The following is a 20,666-nucleotide window of genomic DNA, read 5'->3' on the forward strand; positions in this document are numbered from 1 at the left end:
CAAATACCCTAGAGGAGATGCCTTTGGCCTGGCTGCTTGATTGTTCAATTCCGGGTACTTCTGTGAGGCTGTGTTCATTATGCAATGGCCAGTTCCAATGTAGTGAAGAATGTAAATGCCTAAAAGTCTTTGCTTCTCAGAAATAAATAAAAGGATTAAAAATATGAACTGGGCACCTAGGTACAGTGGATTGATACAAAAATACACATAAGCAGACAGAAAAAGGCCAAGAATATTACAAACCAAGAATATTACAATCTTATTGTCGTTAGAAGCATCTCCCTCAAGGGTGACGTCATCAAGCTGGTGACATAGGTCATTCCTGAATTCAGTCCCCTTCACTAGAGGACCAGCTAGAGACACCAACATAGGCAAGACACCACTGTGAAAACCCCAGAAGACGGAGGTGAGCCGGCAGCACCCCTTGGGACCACGGAGACCACGAAAGACCTCATTAGAAGGGTAAGAGGAACGGCTAGACTCTAATCCCATCACCCCTCCCTCAGGATGACACAGAGCCACACAGAGAGGGCCCCTGGGGCCTATGGTTTCTCTAGTGGGACACAAAGAGCCCAAGGTGGACATCCACCTTCCCAGCACTGTGGGTCACCCCCTGGGAGGCCCATTTGGGTCTCACCCCATGGGGATTACAAGGAAGCTGCAGGGCTTGACACTGGAGATCACATCAAAGCGGGGGGCAGGGCTTACAGTAACCAGCACTTAGATCTGGGCAGAGTAAGTTCCTCCTCACGGTGGAGGAGGAGATCCCAACCAGTGGCTTTGCCCATCGTCAGAGCCAAGCCCATGTGGCCAGAGTACTTGATGCACAATTCTGCCTGATTCGATCCCCAGACAACACGCAATGCTGGCCTTCGGGCCTGTTCTGCTGCACCACCTGGGCAGGGAAGTAGGCTGCTTCCCCCACCTACTGTTGAGGACAGCCCTCAGTCTTGCCTGATCAGGAAGCATAACGAGAGCACCTGGGAGGCTAAGTGGCCCACCCTGTAGCTGCACTTATAGGGGCACCTGAGCAGAAAACCCAGTCAGTAGCTCTGTCCATCTGCAGAATCAAGTCAGTGGCTCTGCCTGACCAGGGAGCTCAGGGGACAGTTTTGCCTGGCCTTGGTCCCCAGACAGTGAGCCATTCCAGCAGTTCTATGACCTTGGCCAGGCAGGGAAGTAAATTTGCAGGCCCCCTTAACTACTGAGTATAGCACCCGACTAGGAAGCCTGACCAGCGAATGCAAGCAACTGTGGAGTCCATTCTACAGCTGCACTGGGGAAAAGAACCAAGCCAGTAGTCCTAGTCAACTGTTCCCAGCCAGTGGCACCCCTGAACTCAGAGCTTGGGCAGTGGCCTCCCTCAAACAGAAACTCTGATAGCAAGCCCCACTTCTAAGGATGCTACCAGCTGGCTCGTCAGAACCCCAAGCTGAGCTGACAGGTGAAGGACTGCCTCTGCCCAAGTGAATCTGTAAAGTCTGGAAGAGGAAGCTGCTTTCTCAAATGCACAGATACCAATGCAAAGAGTCAAGGATTACAAAGAATCAGGTAAACATCATGCCATCAAAAGAAACTAATAAAGCTCTAATAACTGACCCTGAAGAAATAGGGATCTAGGAACCGTCTGACAAAACATTCTGAATAATCCTCTTCAATAGGTTTAGTAAACTACAAGATCACACAGACAACTAAATAAAATTAGAAAAATAACGCATAAATGAAATGAGAAGTTCAACAAAGAAACAGAACCCATCCAGAAAACCAAACAGAAATCCTAGAGCCGAATGATACACTGACTGAAGAATTCAATAGAGAACTTCAGCAGCAGACTCAACCAAGCAAAAGAATAAATCAGTGAATTAGAAAATAAGTCATTTGAAATTATCCAGTCATTTGAGCAACAAAAAAAAAGAAAAGAGTAAAAATAAATAAATAAAAGGTTTAAAAACCTACGGGGTTTAGGGGACACAGTCCAGAAAAACAATATATGCATTATGGTTTAGGATTGTTTCTGCTGGAATGAACCTGTAAAAGCTGGAGGAGGTGACCATTTATTCAAATGCACAGCCAAGAATACCAGAGATGAAGACTTTCCTGAACAAATAAAAGCTGATCAACATCACCACCAGACATGCTTTACAAGAAATGCTACAGGGTGTTCTTCCAGAGGAAATAAAGTGATGCTCATTAACGCCATGAAAGTATATGAATGTAGGTAAAAAAAACTCACTGGTAACAGTAAATATATAAGCAAAGCCAGATTTTCTAATATTGGTATAGTGTTCCATAGTTCACTTACAACTCCAACTTAAGACGTTAAAGAAAAAAGTATTAAAAATAACCATAAGCACAGTAATTTATTATTGATACACAATATAAAAATATGTAAATTGTAACATTAAACATAAAATGTAAGAAGGGAGAAGAAAAAGTGTAAAGTTTATGTATGCTATTGAAGTTAAGTTGTTACCAGCTTAAAACAGGATGTCATAAATAGAAGATATTTATGTAAGTCTCATGATAACTACAAAGGAAAAACCTGTAGTAGTTACACAAAAGATTACAATAAACAAAGCATACTGCTACAAAAAGTCATCAAATCACGAAATAAATCAGTAAGAGGAAAAAAAAAGAAGCAAGGAACAAAGGTTTAACAACACAATCAGAAAACAATTAATCAAATGGCAGTAATAAGTCCTCACCTATCAATAATTACTTTAAATGTAAGTGGATTAAATTCTCCAATCCAAAGACACACAATAAAATTTTAAAAAATCCAACAATATGCTGCTTACAAGAGACTCACTTTAGCTTTAAAGATACACACAGCCTGGGAGTGAAGGGATAGAAAAAGATATTTCAAACAAATGGTAACCAAAAGAAAGCAGAGTTAGCTATATGTATATCAGACAAAATAGACTTTAAGCTGCAAATGCTCAAAAGCGACTAAGAAGGTAATAGTATGATGATAAAGGGGTCAGTCCACCTAGAATATATAACAATTGTAAATATTTATGTAGCCAACATTGGAGCATCGAAATATATGAAGCAAAGAGTAACAGAAGTAAAAGGAGACATAAACAGCAATACAGTAATAATTGGAGACTTTAATATCTTACTCTCAACAATGGATAGATCATCCAGCAGAGAATCCATAAGGAAACAGTGGATATGAATAACACTATGAATCAAATAGACCTGACGGACACATACAGAACATTCCATTCAACAGCACCAAAATACACATTCTTTTTAAGTGCAAACAGAACAATTTCTAGGATAGATCATATGGTAGGCCACAGAACAAGTCTTAGTAAATTTAAGAACATTGAATCATACCAAATCTTTTCCAAACAGAATGATATGAAACTAGATATCAACACCAGGAGAAAAACAGGAAAATTCACAAATATTTGATACATGGATTTTTTTAAAAAAAAACACACTCCTGAACAACCAAGGGATCAAAGAAGAGATGAAAAGATAAAAAAGTATCTTGAGACAAATGAAAATGGAAACAACATACAAAAACTTACAAGGTGCAGCAAAAGCAGTTCTAAGAGGGAAGTTTATATGGATAAACACATACATCGAAACAAAAGAAAACTCTCAAATAAATAAACAAATTTTATACCTCAAGGAATTAGAGAAAGAAGAATAAATGAGGCCCAATAGTAGCAGAAGGGAGGAAATAAAAAAAAAGAGGAGAAATAAACAAAATAAAAAATAATGGAAAATATTAACAAAACTATAGAGTTGGTTTTTTGAAAAGATAAACAAAACTGACAAACCTTTAGCTAGCCTAACCAAGAGAAAAACAGGACTCAAATAAATAAAATGATAAATGAAAGAGGAGACATTACAACTGACACCACAGATGCAAAGGATAATAAGAAACTTCTTTGAACAACTATATGCCAACAAATTGGATAATGTAGAATAAATTGAAAAATTCCTAGAAACAAACAACTTACCAAGAGTGAATCATGAAGAAACAAAAACTCTAAACAGACTAAGAATGAGTAAGGAGATTGAATCAGTAACCATAAACCTCCCAACAGAGAAATGACCAGGACCTGGTAGTTCACTGGTAAATTTTTACCAAAGATTTAAGAAGAACTGATGCCAAATCTTCTCAAACTCTTCCAAAAACTTGAAGAGGAGAGGAACGCTTCAAAATTCATTTTATGAGGCCAGTATCACCCTGATACCAAAGCCAGATAAAGACACTACAAGAAAAGTAAACTACAGGCCAATGTCCCTGATGAATATAGATGTAAAAATTCTGAACAAAGTACTAGCAAACTGATTTCAACAGCTCATTAAAAGGATCATACAGCAAAGTCAATTGGGATTCATCCCTTGGGTGCAAGGATGGTTCAACATATGCAAATCGGTAAGTGTGATATATCACAATAATAGAATTTTAAAAATCCTATGATCATCTCAACAGACACAGAGAAAGCATTTGACAGAATTCAACATTCATTTATAATAAAAGCTCAACAAACTGTGTAGAGAAGGAATATACCTCAACATAATAAAGGCCATATATGATAAGTCCACAGCTAACATCATACTCAGTGGTGAAAAGATGAAAGCTTTTCCTCTATCAGGTACAAGACAAGGGTGCCCAGTATCACCACTCCTATTCATCATGGTACCAGAAATTCTAGTAAGGGCACTCAAGCAAAGAAAATAAATAAAAGACATTAGAATCAGAAAGCAAAAAGCAAAATTGTCTCTATTTGCAGACGATGTGATTTTATATATAGAAAATGTAAAAACCTCATAAAAAACTTTTAGATAATCATGAATTGAATAAAGTTGCAGGACGCAAAATCAACATACAGAAATCAATAGCGTTTCGATACACTGACAACTAATTATCTGAAAAAGAAACAAGAAAAACAATCCCATTTATAATAGCATCAAAAAGAATAAAATACTTAGGAATAAATCTAACCAAAGAAGTGAAAAGTCTCTACAATGAAAACTATAAGACACTGATGAAAGAAACTGAAGATGACACAAATAAATGGAAAGATATCTTATGTTCATGGATTGGAGAAATTAATATCGTTAAAATATCCATACTACCTAAAGCTGTCTATAGGTTCAGTGCAACCCTTATCAAGATTCCAGTGGCATTTTTTACATAAATAGAAAAACAATCCTGAAATTTGTCTGGAATCACAAAAGACCCTGAATAGGCAAAGGAGTCCTGAGAAAGAAGAATAGAGCTGGAGATATAACACTTGCTGATTTCAAACTGTGTTACAAAGCAATAGTAATCAAAACAGTATGGAAATGGCATAAAAACAGACACACAGGGCAATGGAACAGAATCAAGAACCCAGAAATAAACCCATGCATAATATGGTCACTAATATTTGACAAGGGAGCCAAAAATACTCAATGGAGAAAAGACAGGCTCTTCAATTAATGGTGCTAGAAAAACTGGATATTCACAGGTAGAAGAATTAAACTAAACCCCTATCTTACACCAGTCACAAAAAGTTAACTCGAAATGAATTAAAGGCTTAAATGTAAGATATGAAACCATAAAACTCCTATAGTAAAAACATAGGGGGAAAAAAACCTCCTTGACATTCGTCTTGGCAATGATTTCAAGGATGTGACACCTAAAGCTCAAGCAACAAAAGCAAAAATAAACAAATGGGACTACATCAAACTAAACAGCTTCTACACAGCCAAAGAAGCAATCAACAAAGATAAAAGGCAGCCTACAGAATGGGAGAAAATATTCTCAAACCACACATCTGATAAGGGATAACATCTAAAATAAATAAGGAACTCATACAACTCAATAGCAAAGTATCAAATAATCCAATTAAAAAGTGGACAAAGGACCTGAATAAGCTTTTTTCCAAAGAAAATATTCAAAGAGCCAACAGGAACATGAAAGGGTGCTCAAGATCACTAATCATCAGCAAAATGCAAATCAAAACCACATGAGAGATCACTTCACAACTGTTCGAATGTATTATCAAAAAAACAAGAGATGGGCTTCCCTGGTGGCGCAGTGGTTGAGAGTCTGCCCGCCGATGCAGGGGACACGGGTTCTTGCCCCAGTCCGGGAAGATCCCACATGCCGCAGAGCGGCTGGGCCCGTGAGCCATGGCCACTGAGCCTGCGCGTCCGGAGCCTGTGCTCCGCAACGGGAGAGGCCACAACAGTGAGAGGCCCGCGTACCGCAAAAAAAAACCCAAAAAACAAGAGATAACAAATGCTGGTGAGGATGTGGAGAAAAAAGAGCCCTTGTACACTCTTGGCAGGAAATGTAAATTGGTCCAGCCACAACGGTAAACAGTATGGAGGTGCCTCAAAAAATTAAAGGATAGAACTACGATATGATCCAGCAACTCCAGTTATGGGCCTAAACTCAAGGTAGATGAAATCACTATCTCAAAGAAGAGATTATCTGCACTGTCATGTTCACTGCAGCATTATTTATAGTAGCCAGGATATGGAAACAATCCAAGTCTCCACTGATGGATAAATGGATAAAGAAAATGTGATATATATGACATATATATATATATATATATATAAGATATAAATGTATTTTAGAGATATATTTATATATTTACATATATATGTGATAGAATATTATTCAGCCATAAAAAAGAATGACATCTTGCCATTTGTGACAGCGTGGATGGACCTTGAGGACATTATGCTAAGTGAAAAAAGTCAGACAGAGAGAAGTAAAAACTGCATGATCTCACTCACACGTGGAATTTTTTTTAAAAAAAGAACTCATAGAAACAAAGAACAGATTGGTGGGGGTGGGGAGTTGGTGAAACTGATAAAGGGGATCAAAAGGTATAAACTTCCGGTTATAAGATCAATAACTTCTGGAGATGTAATGTACAGCATGGTGACTCTAGTTATTAATACTGTATTGAATACTTGAAATCTGCTAAGAGATCTTAAAAGTTCTCATCACAAGAAAAAGAAATCTGTTCATAGTGACAGACATTAATTAGACTTATTGTAATGTCCATTTTGCAGTCACTATAAAACTCCTAGAAGAAAACAAAGGCAGAACACTCTCTGACATCAGTTGCAGCAATATCTTTTTCAATCCATCTCCCTGAATAATGGAGATAAAAATAAACAAATGGGACCTAATTAAACTCAAAAGCTTTTGCACAGCAAAGGAAACCATAAACAAAACGAAAAGACAACCCACAGATTGGGAGAAAATATTTGCAAATGACGGGACCAACCAGGGATTAGTCTCCAAAATTTACAAACAGCTCATGTGGCTTAATATCATCAAAACAAACAACCCAATCACAAAATGCGCAGAAGACCTAAGTAGACATTTCTCCAAAGAAGACATGCAGATGGCCGAGAGGCACATGAAAAGATGTTCAACATCGTTAATTATTAGAGAAATGCAAATCAAAACTACGATGAGATATCACCTCACACCAGTCAGAATGGCCATCATCAAAAAATCCACAAACAATAAATGCTGGAGAAGGTGCGGAGAGAAGGGAACCCTCCTACACTGTTGGTGGGCATGTAAATTGGGGCAGCCGCTATGGAGAACAGGATGGAGGTTTCTTAAAAAACTAAAAATAGAGCTACCATATGACCCTGCAATCTCACTCTTGGGCATATATCCGGAGAAAAACATGGTCTAGAAGGATACATGCACCCCGATGTTCACTGGAGCACTATTTACAATAGCCAGGACATGGAAGCAACCTAAGTGTCCATTGACAGATGAATGGATAAAGAAGATGTGGCACATATATACAATGGAATATTACTCAGCCATTAAAAAGAATGAAATAACACCATTTGCAGCAACATGGATGGACCCAGAAATTGTCATACTGATTGAAGTAAGTCAGACAGAGAAAGAGAAATATCGTATGATATTGCTTATATGCAGAATCTAAAAAGAAATGATACAGATGAACTTATTTACAAAACAGAAACAGACTCACAGACTTAGGGAACAAACTTATGGTTACTAGGGGGAAGGGTGGGGGGAAGGGATTGTTCAGGAGTTCGGGATTGACATGTACCCACTGCTATATTTAAGATGGATAACCAACAAGGACCTACTGTATAGCACAGGGAACTCTGCTCAATGTTATGTGGAAGCCTGGATGGGAGGGGAGTTTGGGGGTGAATGGATACACGTACATGTATGGCTGAGTCGCTTTGCTGTGCACACGAAACTATTACAACATTGTTAATTAGCTATACTCCAACATAAAATAAAAAGTTAAAAAAATATTGAATTAAATGTTAAGCCATCCAAGTATACACTGACTATGTATTATGAATGGTGATAATATCTGTGGGAGGGTAAAATGCAACATTCACAGCATAATTGCTGCCCTCAAGGAGATTCCTATTTAGGTGAAATAAAAGTTAACATGAAATCCCTAGTTATGGGGGTTGCACTGCATGACCTCCACCGTCAGTACCATGTAACTCTAGGATGCCATAATTGCATATGAAATTAAATAAAATAAAGATGCAATGAACGAAAAATACATCAGAAGCACAAAGATAATTTTAAAATCGTCTCATCTCATCTGAAATAATATAAAAACACTAGCAAAAAAAAGTCAACGCTCTCAGAAGTGACAGCAAAGTTTTACACCTTGGTTCTAAGCTGTCAGATTCTCAACTGTTTGTGAGAATAATCTACACTATAACATTCTTTTCTTTCTATCTTGGCCCAAGGATATGAGTATAGGACCTTTGAAATATCAGATAAAAAGGAGAAGAATAAACTGTGTTAGGCAGAAAATATGAGAATAATGTCCTATCAAGATGACGATAACACAGGTGTCCAAAGCAAGACAAGAGCAGAACACACAGGAGAGGGGAAAATCTTGGATGCTACAGATCAAGAGGCTTTCAGAAATGTGTAAAGATAGTAGGCGATTACACTGCAGAAGCCCTCTGAACTGATTTGAGCACAGGTGGGCCCGTTAAGCAAGATGTCTGTCAGAGTACTGAATCAGAAAAGCGTTCCTCGTGTCCATTTGTATTCCATGTAGAGGGAGCACAGACAGGAAGTGAAAGGGAGGAAGCGGACCCTGACCATGGATTTAAATCCCCAGTCTGTCCATTACCACTGGGTGACACAGCCTCTTTGTGCCTAAGTGTCCTCATCTGTAGAATGGGTATAGAGATAGTTCGTACCTGAAAGTACTGTGATGGAGATAAACTGGTGAACACTATAAAGGTTGGAGAACAGTATCTAGCACTTTTTTTTTTGGTAGGGCCAAGGCTGTCTTTTTTGCCTAGGAATCATATTATTAGAGTCCTCCAATGTCTTTTGTGTTTTTTTGGGGGGGGGCATCAAACACATGCTTTATGCATTGTCTGTGATTTCTAGGTTTTGTTTTTCTTAATAGTGGAACAAGAACTTAAAACCACCTGAGAAGCAATTTGCAAGCAGACTGCCTCTACATTTAATACAATTCCCCATCTCCCACATTTTTTTTTTTTTTTGCAGTTACACACCTATATTTCATTTGATCACAAACGTTTTTAGGGATGTGCCTTTATAGTGTTTTTGAAGCACTCAACTTTATTTTATAGAAACAATTCTTTTTGCACCACATTTCATCCGTTTATAAAGTAGCTAAAAATTTCATAATCACCGTGACAAGTACTAGTCATGTGAACATACTGAGTTACAAACATAACTCATTCATGGTGGAAATTCAACTCAACTGGTAAGAGAATTAAGTACTCTTAGTAGAGAGTTTCAACTAGTTGTCAATGTTTGGTAAATTGAGAGTGTAATCTAATATAATTTATAAGAGGAAATGGTGAGCATTGGTTAATCTGGCCAGTGAGTTCAAATAAGGTTAGTTATAGACTCCGGTTCCGTTAAGAATGTTACTTTTAGATTTTATTTGCTACACTGGTTTCTTAATCCATTAGAATTTAGCTCAAATTATTGATTTTAATATGGAGGCCCTTATTAATCTGACTTGCTTCCACCCATAGTCCCACAGATGCTTTTCTGGAAACTGGAATCGACAGAGAAGTTTATGGCCATTCTTAAGATTTTAAATTTCAGGTTAGACTTCTTTCCTTTCCCATCATGGACTGGTTCCCTTTGTAAGTTTCCCAGAATCTGTCAACGCATCCTTAGAACTATCCTTTTGTTCCTCTTATATCAGAATTTGCTAAAGAATATCCATGTAACCTCTTATTCTCTGTTTTTGAGGGACAAATAATTAGCTATTTCCTATAAATTATTTTCTTTTCTACAACTTAACAATGTATCTACTAAAATCACAATGTGTTCAACAATCTTCTTTCTGTATTTCTCTTCAGGTGGCTACTTAGATTGTAGAGAATCATCAGGCTGTATTCAGCAGATGACAACTAATGCAGTTTTTTAAGATACATAGAAACCTACTTAGAAATCTTCTGTACTGAATCTCCAGTCCACGGGCAGAAGCTGTAACATCTCTCATGCTCAGGACCAGGCACACTGGTGGGTTTGCTGTGCTCACCAGCCACACCCTCAAACAAACTGGGCTGGACCAGCATGGCTGCATAGTTCCAAAGCCTCCACACAAGACAGGAAACATTCAGAAGAAGAGGTAGGGGTATAAACCTCTCTTAGGTGTATGTAAAGTAACTCCCCAACTTGCAGAATGAATCTGGGTCATTTATTCATTATTCCATTCAACAAATAATTACAGAGCTTCCACAGGTGCAGAGCAAGCTCAAACTGCTTTTCCTTTAGCCGGTGCTCCATGATATGTATTTGTGCCACCAGAAAATTAAAAAACCACAGGTCATATAATGAACAGACCACCTGAGAAACCAGCAACTTTGTCTATGACTGTGAGCCCTTAGATGTTAGAGGGCAGGCATCATCCCTGCTATTATTCTACGTCCAGAACTACTATCAGCCCATCTTTTACAAATTGCATTTAAATTAGAATGGCTCCTGGAAGTGAGGTCTATCTGGGGAGAAACAGTGTGTTGGTTGAAGACACCCAAGGAGTAAACACTGAGTTCCATTGTTAGCGCAAACACCATCCCCTGCCAGTTGGATATGTATTTAAGAAATTTGCGTCAGCCAATGAAGAAGCTTAAATATCTATGGCACATGTGTTTACTGTGGAAATGAACCATCATGATTCACAAACAGGGACTGTAGATCCTTAAAAATTGTTCCAGAAAAGCCTCAAGTTAAAACACGTAAAATGGAAAAATTCAGGAAAATGCAATAGCTGTGAAAAGCGATTACAATAGTGGATCCTGATTATAAGAGAGCAAATGACATACAACTTTTAACAGATGCAACATTCTCTCTGACCAACATTTATCGTGGGCAGGATCAGGAAACAGAATAGAGATAGATGATTTTTTTTCCACACAATTTATGAGTCATAAATTATGAATTATGCGCTAATAGATAAAGCAGAGAGAAAATTAATTTAAGAGATGAGATCTATTTTACAATTCAGAGAGCTCTTTTCTCTTCATCGGAGGCGGCGGTGGGGGGGGAGGATTACATTTTGATGTGCGGTTTTACCAAACATCTTTCTTTCTCTGAAATGAACTGCAATTTCTCATTATTTCCCTGAGGAGTCAGGGAAAGATGTTTGTGCCAAAGTGCAGAGGGTAAATTAGCAACACTGTCTCAACCATCTGGAAAAGTGCTGAACTTTCTAGCATGATGGAAATGTTCTGTACAAACACTGTCTAACATGGTAGCTGCTGGCCATGTGTGGCTTTTCAACACTTGAAACCTGACTAGTTTGACATAGAAACTTAATTTAAATTAATGTTTAATTTCAATAGCACCACATGGCTAGCGGCTACAGTGGTGACAGGCTAGTCTAGAGGGTATCTCTGTCTTTCCCCTTTCCTTTAGTCAATCAGACCAGGCAGCTGGGGGTTATCCTTTACAAACTTGGAGCTTGTTTGAGCAAATATGAACATTAATAGCATTAAAAAAAAAATAGGAAACAGCAAAGATCAGCCTTCTAGACCCCTTTGCCAATCCACGTGTCTCCCTGCAGTCAGATATATTTTCTAGTGCTTTCTCGGGGGGGGGGGGGTAGCTTCAAAATGATTCAAATGGTTTGCCTTTCCACAACTTTCCCTGTTATGAAGGCAACCGGAAGAGTTTGGTGAGAACGCTTAGACGAAGAGAACCTGTAAAAGACTGAGGCGGAGTGTATTAGGTTGTGAGGAGGCGGGCTGCAGAGAGAGAGAGAGATGAAAGTACAACAAACCCCAGCTGTAGTTTTGCTTACAGAGAGTTTGAAATAAAGAAATGTACTTCGGCATCACATAAAACTCCGCCTTGCTTATCAGGGAGTGCAAGTCTACTAATACTTGTCCCCAGAGCAATCAATTATTTGCTGACTCCATTCCCCGGTTTCACTTGATACCTCTGATTGTTTCCTTTTACCTGTTTATCATTTGTTGATGCATTTCTTTATCAAAATTAGGTTTAAAGAGTCAAGAGATTTAAGAGACATTCAATTTTAATGACATCCCTTGAGAGGGGAGAGAATGGAGGTTCCGATGCAATATGTCTTGCCCATGGAGATAGTGGTAACTTTTGAAGTTAACTCACTTCCTGTCAATAGCATTTCAGTAGCAAAGACTGTTTTGCACAGAAACACATACCTGGAGGAGCAGATCAGAAGTTGGTCTGACTCGCTGTTGGAAAAGGATGCTTAGCGTTCGATTCTGTTGTTCCAAATCAAACACTCTCGTTTTCAACTTTACACATTCCTCCCTTAGATCCTGCAACAAACACATTGAAAGAAAAAAAAGTCTATTACCATTAAGACACTTTTGCATATTAATACTATATTTCATCTGATATTTCAGGCACATTAGTAAAAAATAGTATTTTAAGCCTTCAAGCCCCCCAGAAATAGATGACACACAATGTTTTCTTCCACAGCCCACTGTCTGATAGAATTATTATGTTCAGGGAAGACCTACTTGAAAAAAAAAAAAAAAGCACCTTGAAATCAGAAATGCATTAATCTAGCATGCTATTTTTGAAGATGGTAAATCTCAGCAATATAACGTCAATTAAGTTTCCACCTATATATCTGGCTTTTTCACTGTCTTCATAAAAGCAATCATAAAGCACAAACCACAGGACAATGTTTTTACAGTGAATAGAGATTTGGTCAACTAAAGAAACTATCACTTTTTTTTTTAACGTCTTTATTGGAGTATAATTGCTTTACAATGGTGTGTTAGTTTCTGCTTTATAACAAAGTGAATCAGTTATACATATACATATGTCCCCATATCTCTTCCCTCTTGCGTCTCCCTCCCTCCCACCCTCTCTATCCCACCCCTCTAGGTGGTCACAAAGCACCGAGCTGATCTCCCTGTGCTATGCAGCTGCTTCCCACTAGCTATCTATTTTACGTTTGGTAGTGTATATATGTCCATGCCACTCTCTCACTTTGTCACAGCTTACCCTTCCCCCTCCCCATATCCTCAAGTCATTCTCTAGTAGGTCTGTCTTTATTCCCATCTTACCCCTAGATTCTTCATGACTTTATTTTTTTTCTCCAAGTCTCTCAGACAGAGTGAAGTAAGTCAGAAAGAGAAAAACAAATACCGTATGGAAACTATCACTTTTGATGGAAGCTTCCTCTGTCGTTTGCGGAAACGAGCTGAAATTCTCAATGCGGCTAACCGAGTCAGTGATGGATTTAGATGGAGTGAAGCAACTGTGAAGTGAAGGCTTATAAGGCCACTTGAAACTTGCCCATCCTCCGAACTAGTGGATTTCCATATCTTTTGGGATGTTCTGGTCTTAGTGTTGGGGAAGAAGTAGAAGAACCGTACCTCAGCATCCCCTTAGAGCAGCTCTTCTGAAGAGTTCAAACACCAAGGAGCTTTCATGAGGGGGGCTGACATGCGGGAGCTTTAGAATGCTCTAGAATCCCACCCAGGAGCTGCCTTCCAAGTTAACTTGTGATAAAGACAGTACTTATACTGACATGTCTACACCCTCTTTGGTGGGGTTCAAGGAACACCCGGTAGAATAAAGCCCCAAGGCAAGGTTCTTCAAAAGCTGACCCTTTTCTACATTTCAAACTTTATCTTACACTACTTCCTGATTTGAAAAAAAAAAAAATATATAGGTTTCTGCTCTTACCATGCTCTTACCCTGCTCTTTAACAAGGGTCTGCCTGTTCTCGAAAGCACCAGGCATTCTGCCTCCTTCCCCCTCCCCGACCTCCCTTTTGTTTCTCATCCACCTCCTTCTTCTGGTCCAAGTTTGGCTCTTTGGTTGACATCCAGTTCAAATTGTTTCCTCCCCCACGCCTTTACCTGGCATCCTCCGCTTTTATCTGCTCCCTTTCCTGAACTCCAGGAAGCCCTCAATGCCTCTTCTACGACATTTAGTTAATGTGAGATACTGCTCTGTGTTGATCTGCTTTCAGGCTCTGGACTTATCTTGTCAATCAGATGACACGCTCCTCCAAAGGCAGGAGGAGATACTCACAGAAACAGCAGCACGAGCATATTGTTCTGACATTTTTCCTTCACCACCTAGCACAGCACCCCACAGGGCAGTAGGAGCTTGATAAAATTGTGTGCTGATTTTGTTAAAGGGGTTAATGATGATGAGTTCTATTCTCTAGTGATGGTGTGATAAAGAGAGTTTTAAGTTTCTCAACACTGTTGTGTGTCTACCTGTGTATTCTGAGGTGGGGCAGCTACAGGCCTCACTTAAGGCTCTGCGAGCAAGACAGGGTGCCAGTCCACAGCTCTGCTCCCCAGGACCTAAACAGCAGTCACAACGGTGAGTGCGCCTGTTTCATACATAACCTTGGGGCAACCTACGTGTGCAGCTAGAGAGAGGTCTAGCTTCCGAGGCTTTACCTGAGATGCATCATCACTGCCAGGCTTATTCATTCTATTTACAGGAGGCAAAGAGACAGGCCAAGCTATAGCTCAGTGCACAGCTTACACTCATCTCACCTTTTTAGCTAAATAAGGAAGCTGATGCGTAGGATGTTTTCAACTGATTGCTGCCTACAAATGCAGAGCAGAGCAAAGGAATGCCATGTCCAGGTGAGGCAACCAGGGTGCCAGCTGTAGGAGGGCAGCAGCTGTAAAAGCAGGGGCAGGGGGTGTGTGCATGCCATTTAGCAGAGGCTGTTTTGGGGGCCTAGGCGCTGCTCAAATTATAAGGCTAAATTTGCTGTCTTTATTTAGAATTCAACCTCTGTGTCTCGCTAATGCTAATTTTTGTTCTTAGCGTGTATATAACACTCCCTGCTCCCAAACGCTAACTGTTTTCACTACTGCTAATTAAGCAATTAATAAAACTTGACTGTGAGGTAAATAAATATTAATAGTACCTATTGGGTGGGAAAACACAATCATTCTCACTTGCGGGGGGTGGGTGGGGATGGAAACAGAAGCATACGAGTTTGGATTTGCAAGGAGAAAGGAGACTTGTAAGGAATACCAGCAACAGTTTTTAGTAGCAAAACTGAGAATAACTTGAAAAGATTTCTTCAGACGGGTAAAAAAAAAAAAGAAAGAAAAAAAATCAATATATTCTAAAGCAGGTTTTTGTACCAGTGCCCAAATTTCCATGGCCATTACTGTTACTTAAGGCAGTAAAAGTTCATTAGCAGGAACACACTTCATCGACCTTGAGGACCGTTCATCACTCGTGGCTCATCTCGATCAGCACAGAGCAGAGGGGGGCATGGAGGGCTTTAGGAATGTGACGCTGCTCTTACAATCACTGACCCACAGAATTGAGCTGGACAGAAAATTTGTAGATATAAAAGAATATTCTGTGTTGCTTTAACATTCTTGTTTTCTTCACTCAAGCTGTGGATGGTTAAGTGATGCCAGACAGCTGTCATCCCAAGAAACTGTAATCAAAGCCATGTGTGTGTGCCCATGTGCACACACATAAACACAGCCAGACTGGAGAGATGGAAAGAGAGAGAGAAAAACCACAGTTTCCTTGACTACGAGGCAGAGTGTCAGCGGCTGTCTGTGCTTCCCCTGGGCTCACAATGAGAACCCACTAACATAAAGGCCCATATGACATTTTGAGGCTGGGTGCAAGAGCCACTATTCTAATGCTGTCGATTATAGAGGGGAGAACTAGACTATGCCCCCCAGGCAAGGCGTTAGAAGCTAAAGAACTCTCCTGTTCAGAGGCCAGCCTCTGAGATCATGGCTCCCAACAGGGGCTGGACCATCTGCCCTCATCCACCACCTCTTTTTTTCTCTGCTCCCTAGTATGTCTCAGGCCTCAAGGGGAGGACCCCACTGAAAATATAAGGTTGTGTCTTTTGAAAGAAAAAAGGGGATGTGTTGTATAATGTTATCAGGAAGAAAAAATGCCAAAGAGTTGACTACATTTCATCTCATGTAAGCAAGTACAGTGGTCTTTGGGTTCAAGGAAACAGCCCAACCTGTTTTCTTTGCAATCTGCATGCCACTCTCAATTGAAATAAAGTAAGGCATTACAGCTGGATGCCAGGGGAAAACATACTGAGCGATGTGATGCTACTGGTCTAAAAGGGCCCTGTGTATCTTAACGATCCCAAACCACAACTTCCCCGGAGGATCCACACATCGTACTCCTGACAAGTTTCACCTGTGTTTGGGGCTGAACGAGATTCTGGCTTCACTGCTGTGTAGTAGTTACGCAGTATGGTTACTTTATGCATTTAGAGCAAAACCATTGCCAGCTCCACGTTAAAGGAAATTTAGGGAAATGCTGGTTGATTAGAAGCTCGATATATACTGATATTACCACTGGAGTACTGTTGATTAAATCTGATTTTCTCGTGTACAGTGATATTATACTGGTATTCCTATTTCAGAGGCAGTGTGTATCATGGGAACACACTGGATTGGCAGGTAGGAGGCCTGGGCTCTGGTTCTCATTACCCACATGACCTTGAGGAAGTAACTTATTCTGGTTACGCCTCAGTTTCCTCACCTGCAAACGTAGCTTCTGCACAAAACCAGGCTTTCAAGACAAGGCATGCCTCAGCTGCTTCGTGAGATGGCTGGTCAAGGGCCACCTGAACCCTTCCCTTAAGCTTACTGGACACCACATCCACCAGCCAGCCTCTCCCGGTCACAACCCTTCTCAGTGTCTGTCACTGATATATCCCTATCTCTTCTAAGAATGCTAGTACTTCTGTAAGAAGAAAATGATTACTGGAAAAGGCTGGTCACATCTCAGACCAACCAAGGACCTCAACATCAAATACTTAAAAAGGCAAGACAGGTAACATAATTGTATCACTGAATCAGGCCAGTTCTTATCCATAGGAAGTGGTGAGTCTCGTGGCAAACTGAATACTGCAAGCCTTCATCCAAAAGGCATTCAGATGAAAACATTCTTAATCTGGGTGACGGCTAAACAGTTTATGTCATTACAGTGAATTGAGCCTATTACGAAAGCTAGTTTGCAAGCTCAGGGTTAAATGTTCACCCTAAGGTCCCTGGCAGTTGGGAAATTCTGGGGTCTAAAATAAGACTGATTCTTAGAAAGCTTGATTTGGAGAAATCTCCAAATTTAGGGTCACTTTTGACTCCACACATGTCAGATCCTGGACGTCCTTGCTAGCGAGGACCGGCGATGCTTCCAGAAGTTTTAAGAAATCTACTGGCTTCCTTGCCCTTTTGTTTTATTTCCTGCAATCGTATGTAACTAATCATTGGGTTTCAACCCATCTGTTGATTTTTATAGCATCTCTTCTGGTATGCCAGAAAAATACCTTTTTGGTTGCCCAGGGAGGAGGATATGAAGTCATGGCAGATTTGCCTTTGTGTCATAACAAATGATACAGTCCAAATTTATACTGAATGGTACAAAGGGTAAGGGCATGGAGTGGAGTGCAGTAACCCTAGGTTAACATATGGGCTTTGGCACTTCTAGCAATTGGAACTATGGGAAATTTATTTTCGTAGCCCTACCTCACAAGATGGCAGTGAAAACAAAAACAATTCAGTGCATTTAAAATGCTGGGCGTGGCGTCTGACTCCTTGGTAGTGCTAAGTAAATATAAACAGACTCTCTTCAAGGAAACCAGATCCTACCCACACCATTGCTACACAAGTGGACCCAGATGGCCTGACCACACCTCCTACAAGGGAAATATGTAGAAGTTGGGAGTTCTTTTAGCTTCAAGCTACAAAATCGTGTTCTGCTGCTATCTGGTTGGCTGTACTGCTAGATTCCACCATACAAGGGCCTTAACCCACGTTGGCAAATTAAAAAACACCATGAATATTTGGCGATTCTAAAGAACATGAGGGTAAGGCTGAGGTTGTTGATATGCTGGAAAATAACTCCAGGGAAAAATGCTTTTCTTCCGAGTTTGGTGTTAGTGGCAAAAAAGGAAAAAGGAAAAAAAAAAAAAAAAAGAACCTAGGAGAGTAACATTTTCAGTGAGTGTAATTGTCTTAATGAAGATAAAATATATTTCAGACAAAAATATGAGTTTAGCTCAGGTTATTGATTTCACTTGCACTTATAGACTTGGACCTATGATTTGGAGGCATAAGTGGAAGTGAGTTGGGTTTAATATTGTCATTTTAGCGTTATTGATCTAAAGGAGGGACAGTCAGCTCTCTTAAGAGAACTCGCAGATTTCTGAGATAAATTGCATTACTTGACTAGGACATGATATGTACATTTAACAGAAGCTGCTAAATTTACAGAAATAATTTTTTTTCTACCAGTATTTGGAAAGGAAATACACTCTGTGACTTCAAGATGCTTATCGGAGCCAATTCCTGGTATGCCAGAAAAATACCTTTTTGGTTGCCCAGGGAGGAGGATATGAAGTCATGGCAGATTTGCCATTGTGTCATAATAAATGATACAGTCCAAAACTGTATGGTTATGACTGTAATTTTACCTCATGGATTTTATGTGTGTGTCTTGGATAAATCACTCAAGATTTCTGTCTTTTACTCTGTGCCAGCTACATCCCTCTTTAGAATTAGGTTTCTCATCTGCTTTCGGAGAAACCTAATTTTATTTCCTATAATGTGCTCTTAATTAAAAAGAAATTTTTGTCTTTTTGTAGCAATTCTACAGTCTCTAGAAAAACTGGGAAGTGCATGTTTCTGCAGAACATGATTCTTTTGGAATCTCTGAAAGCCCAGGCATCTTTGCCTGCTTCACAGTATCCCTGAGGTATGCTATCTCACAGTAGCACATCTTTTTGCGTCTTACTGCTTAACTGTACCAAGGCAGATTTATCTGTTTACTAGTTACTACTTGAATTTGTGTAGCTATTTTTTGTGGCTGACCTGAAAGGTCCCATTTTCCTTTATATTGTACCAGACAGCTTTCTTGTCTCTTTTCTGAGGCACCATTAAAAAAGACAGGCATGAGAAGTCTTTCAACAGTTACACACAGAGCTGCAACAGTGCCCCTTCATTCCTTAGATTTGTAATTAAACGAGTGTCGAGTTTCCAGCAGGAGGAAAGCAGTTGAGAAATTAAAGCCTTTGAAAAAGAAAAGGCATTTGAATACATTGTGACAGAAATCATGAGTTGCCCTTCAACATCTGTTTCGACCCTTCTTCTACAATAAGGTGACAACCAATTTTCAGCTGGGCACATACCCAGAATAAAGACTCCACTGTCAGCTTCCTTAGGTGTGGATGTGTGATTAAGTTCTGTTCATGGAGATATAAGTAGGGAGGTGTGAAAACTTTTGGAAGTTTCTCTTAAAAGACAGCAGGTGCGTGTCTTTTAGCCTCTTCATTTTCTTTGGCTTTCATTTCTTCCTGATGGCTGAAATGTGGATGTGATCACTGGAGCTAGAGCAGCCATTTTGGACAATGAGGTAACCCTGGAAATGAAGGCCACATCCTGCAGAATAATAAGATGGAAGCCCGGATGCCAGGAACCCTATCAACTTTATGGAGCAGAGTCATCATACCAGTCATGTACTGTCCACCTGTAGATTTAGATCTGAGAAATAAGTAACTAATTTGATTTTATTTTATCTGATTTAAGCCACCATTATTTTGGATCTCTGTTACTCACAATGGAACCTAATTCTAACCTAATAAATGTGCTCAAATCTCTCTATTTATGTAGTTTAATGTAAAATCTGAATCAGTTAAAATCATTTGTAGCAGGAAGCATGATATTTTGACAGAAGTAGTTGGGGGAGAGAATCTAGCAAAAATATTATTCTAATGTCTCTACAGTACACATTTAAAATAATATTTATTTAAGTACCTTTATGAGAAGTCGTAAACCCCTAATAAAATTGTTTTCAATTAAAAAAAATCAAAATGTCTAAATGATTTTGCTCTCCTTAGCTACATCCTCCTGAACATGCCACACGATCTAAGATTTTCTTTTAAAGAGGAAATCTATCTCACAGAGAGGTAAATCAGAATAAAAAAATTTGAAGGAATTAGAATTTAGCCCCTCAGACACATCATGGAAGGAGATGCAAAAGGTTCAGTAAAATTCACCAAACCTGCCAAATTTGGGCAACTACCTGCATTTACCCACTCTGCCCCAATTACATGATCTGAAGGCAGAATAAGAAGATGACAAAGGAGAAGGTATAGGAATTTCAGGCTGAGAAATCACCATTTGTTGTTTTCCCTAACTTT

General features: G+C 39.5%; 1 protein-coding gene across 1 annotated transcript in view; it reads right to left on the bottom strand.

Moving 5' to 3' along the window:
- NCKAP5 (NCK associated protein 5) overlaps positions 1 to 20,666 on the bottom strand; it is a 971,312-nt gene that overhangs the window by 162,811 nt on the left and 787,835 nt on the right. The window contains exon 10 of the mRNA XM_082840997.1: positions 12,679 to 12,798. Coding sequence (XP_082697123.1) covers positions 12,679 to 12,798 — 120 coding nt within the window. The remainder of the gene's footprint in view (positions 1 to 12,678; positions 12,799 to 20,666) is intronic.

Source organism: Leucopleurus acutus (assembly GCF_964270905.1).
Source record: "Leucopleurus acutus genome assembly, chromosome: 6".
NCBI lineage: Eukaryota > Metazoa > Chordata > Mammalia > Artiodactyla > Delphinidae > Leucopleurus > Leucopleurus acutus.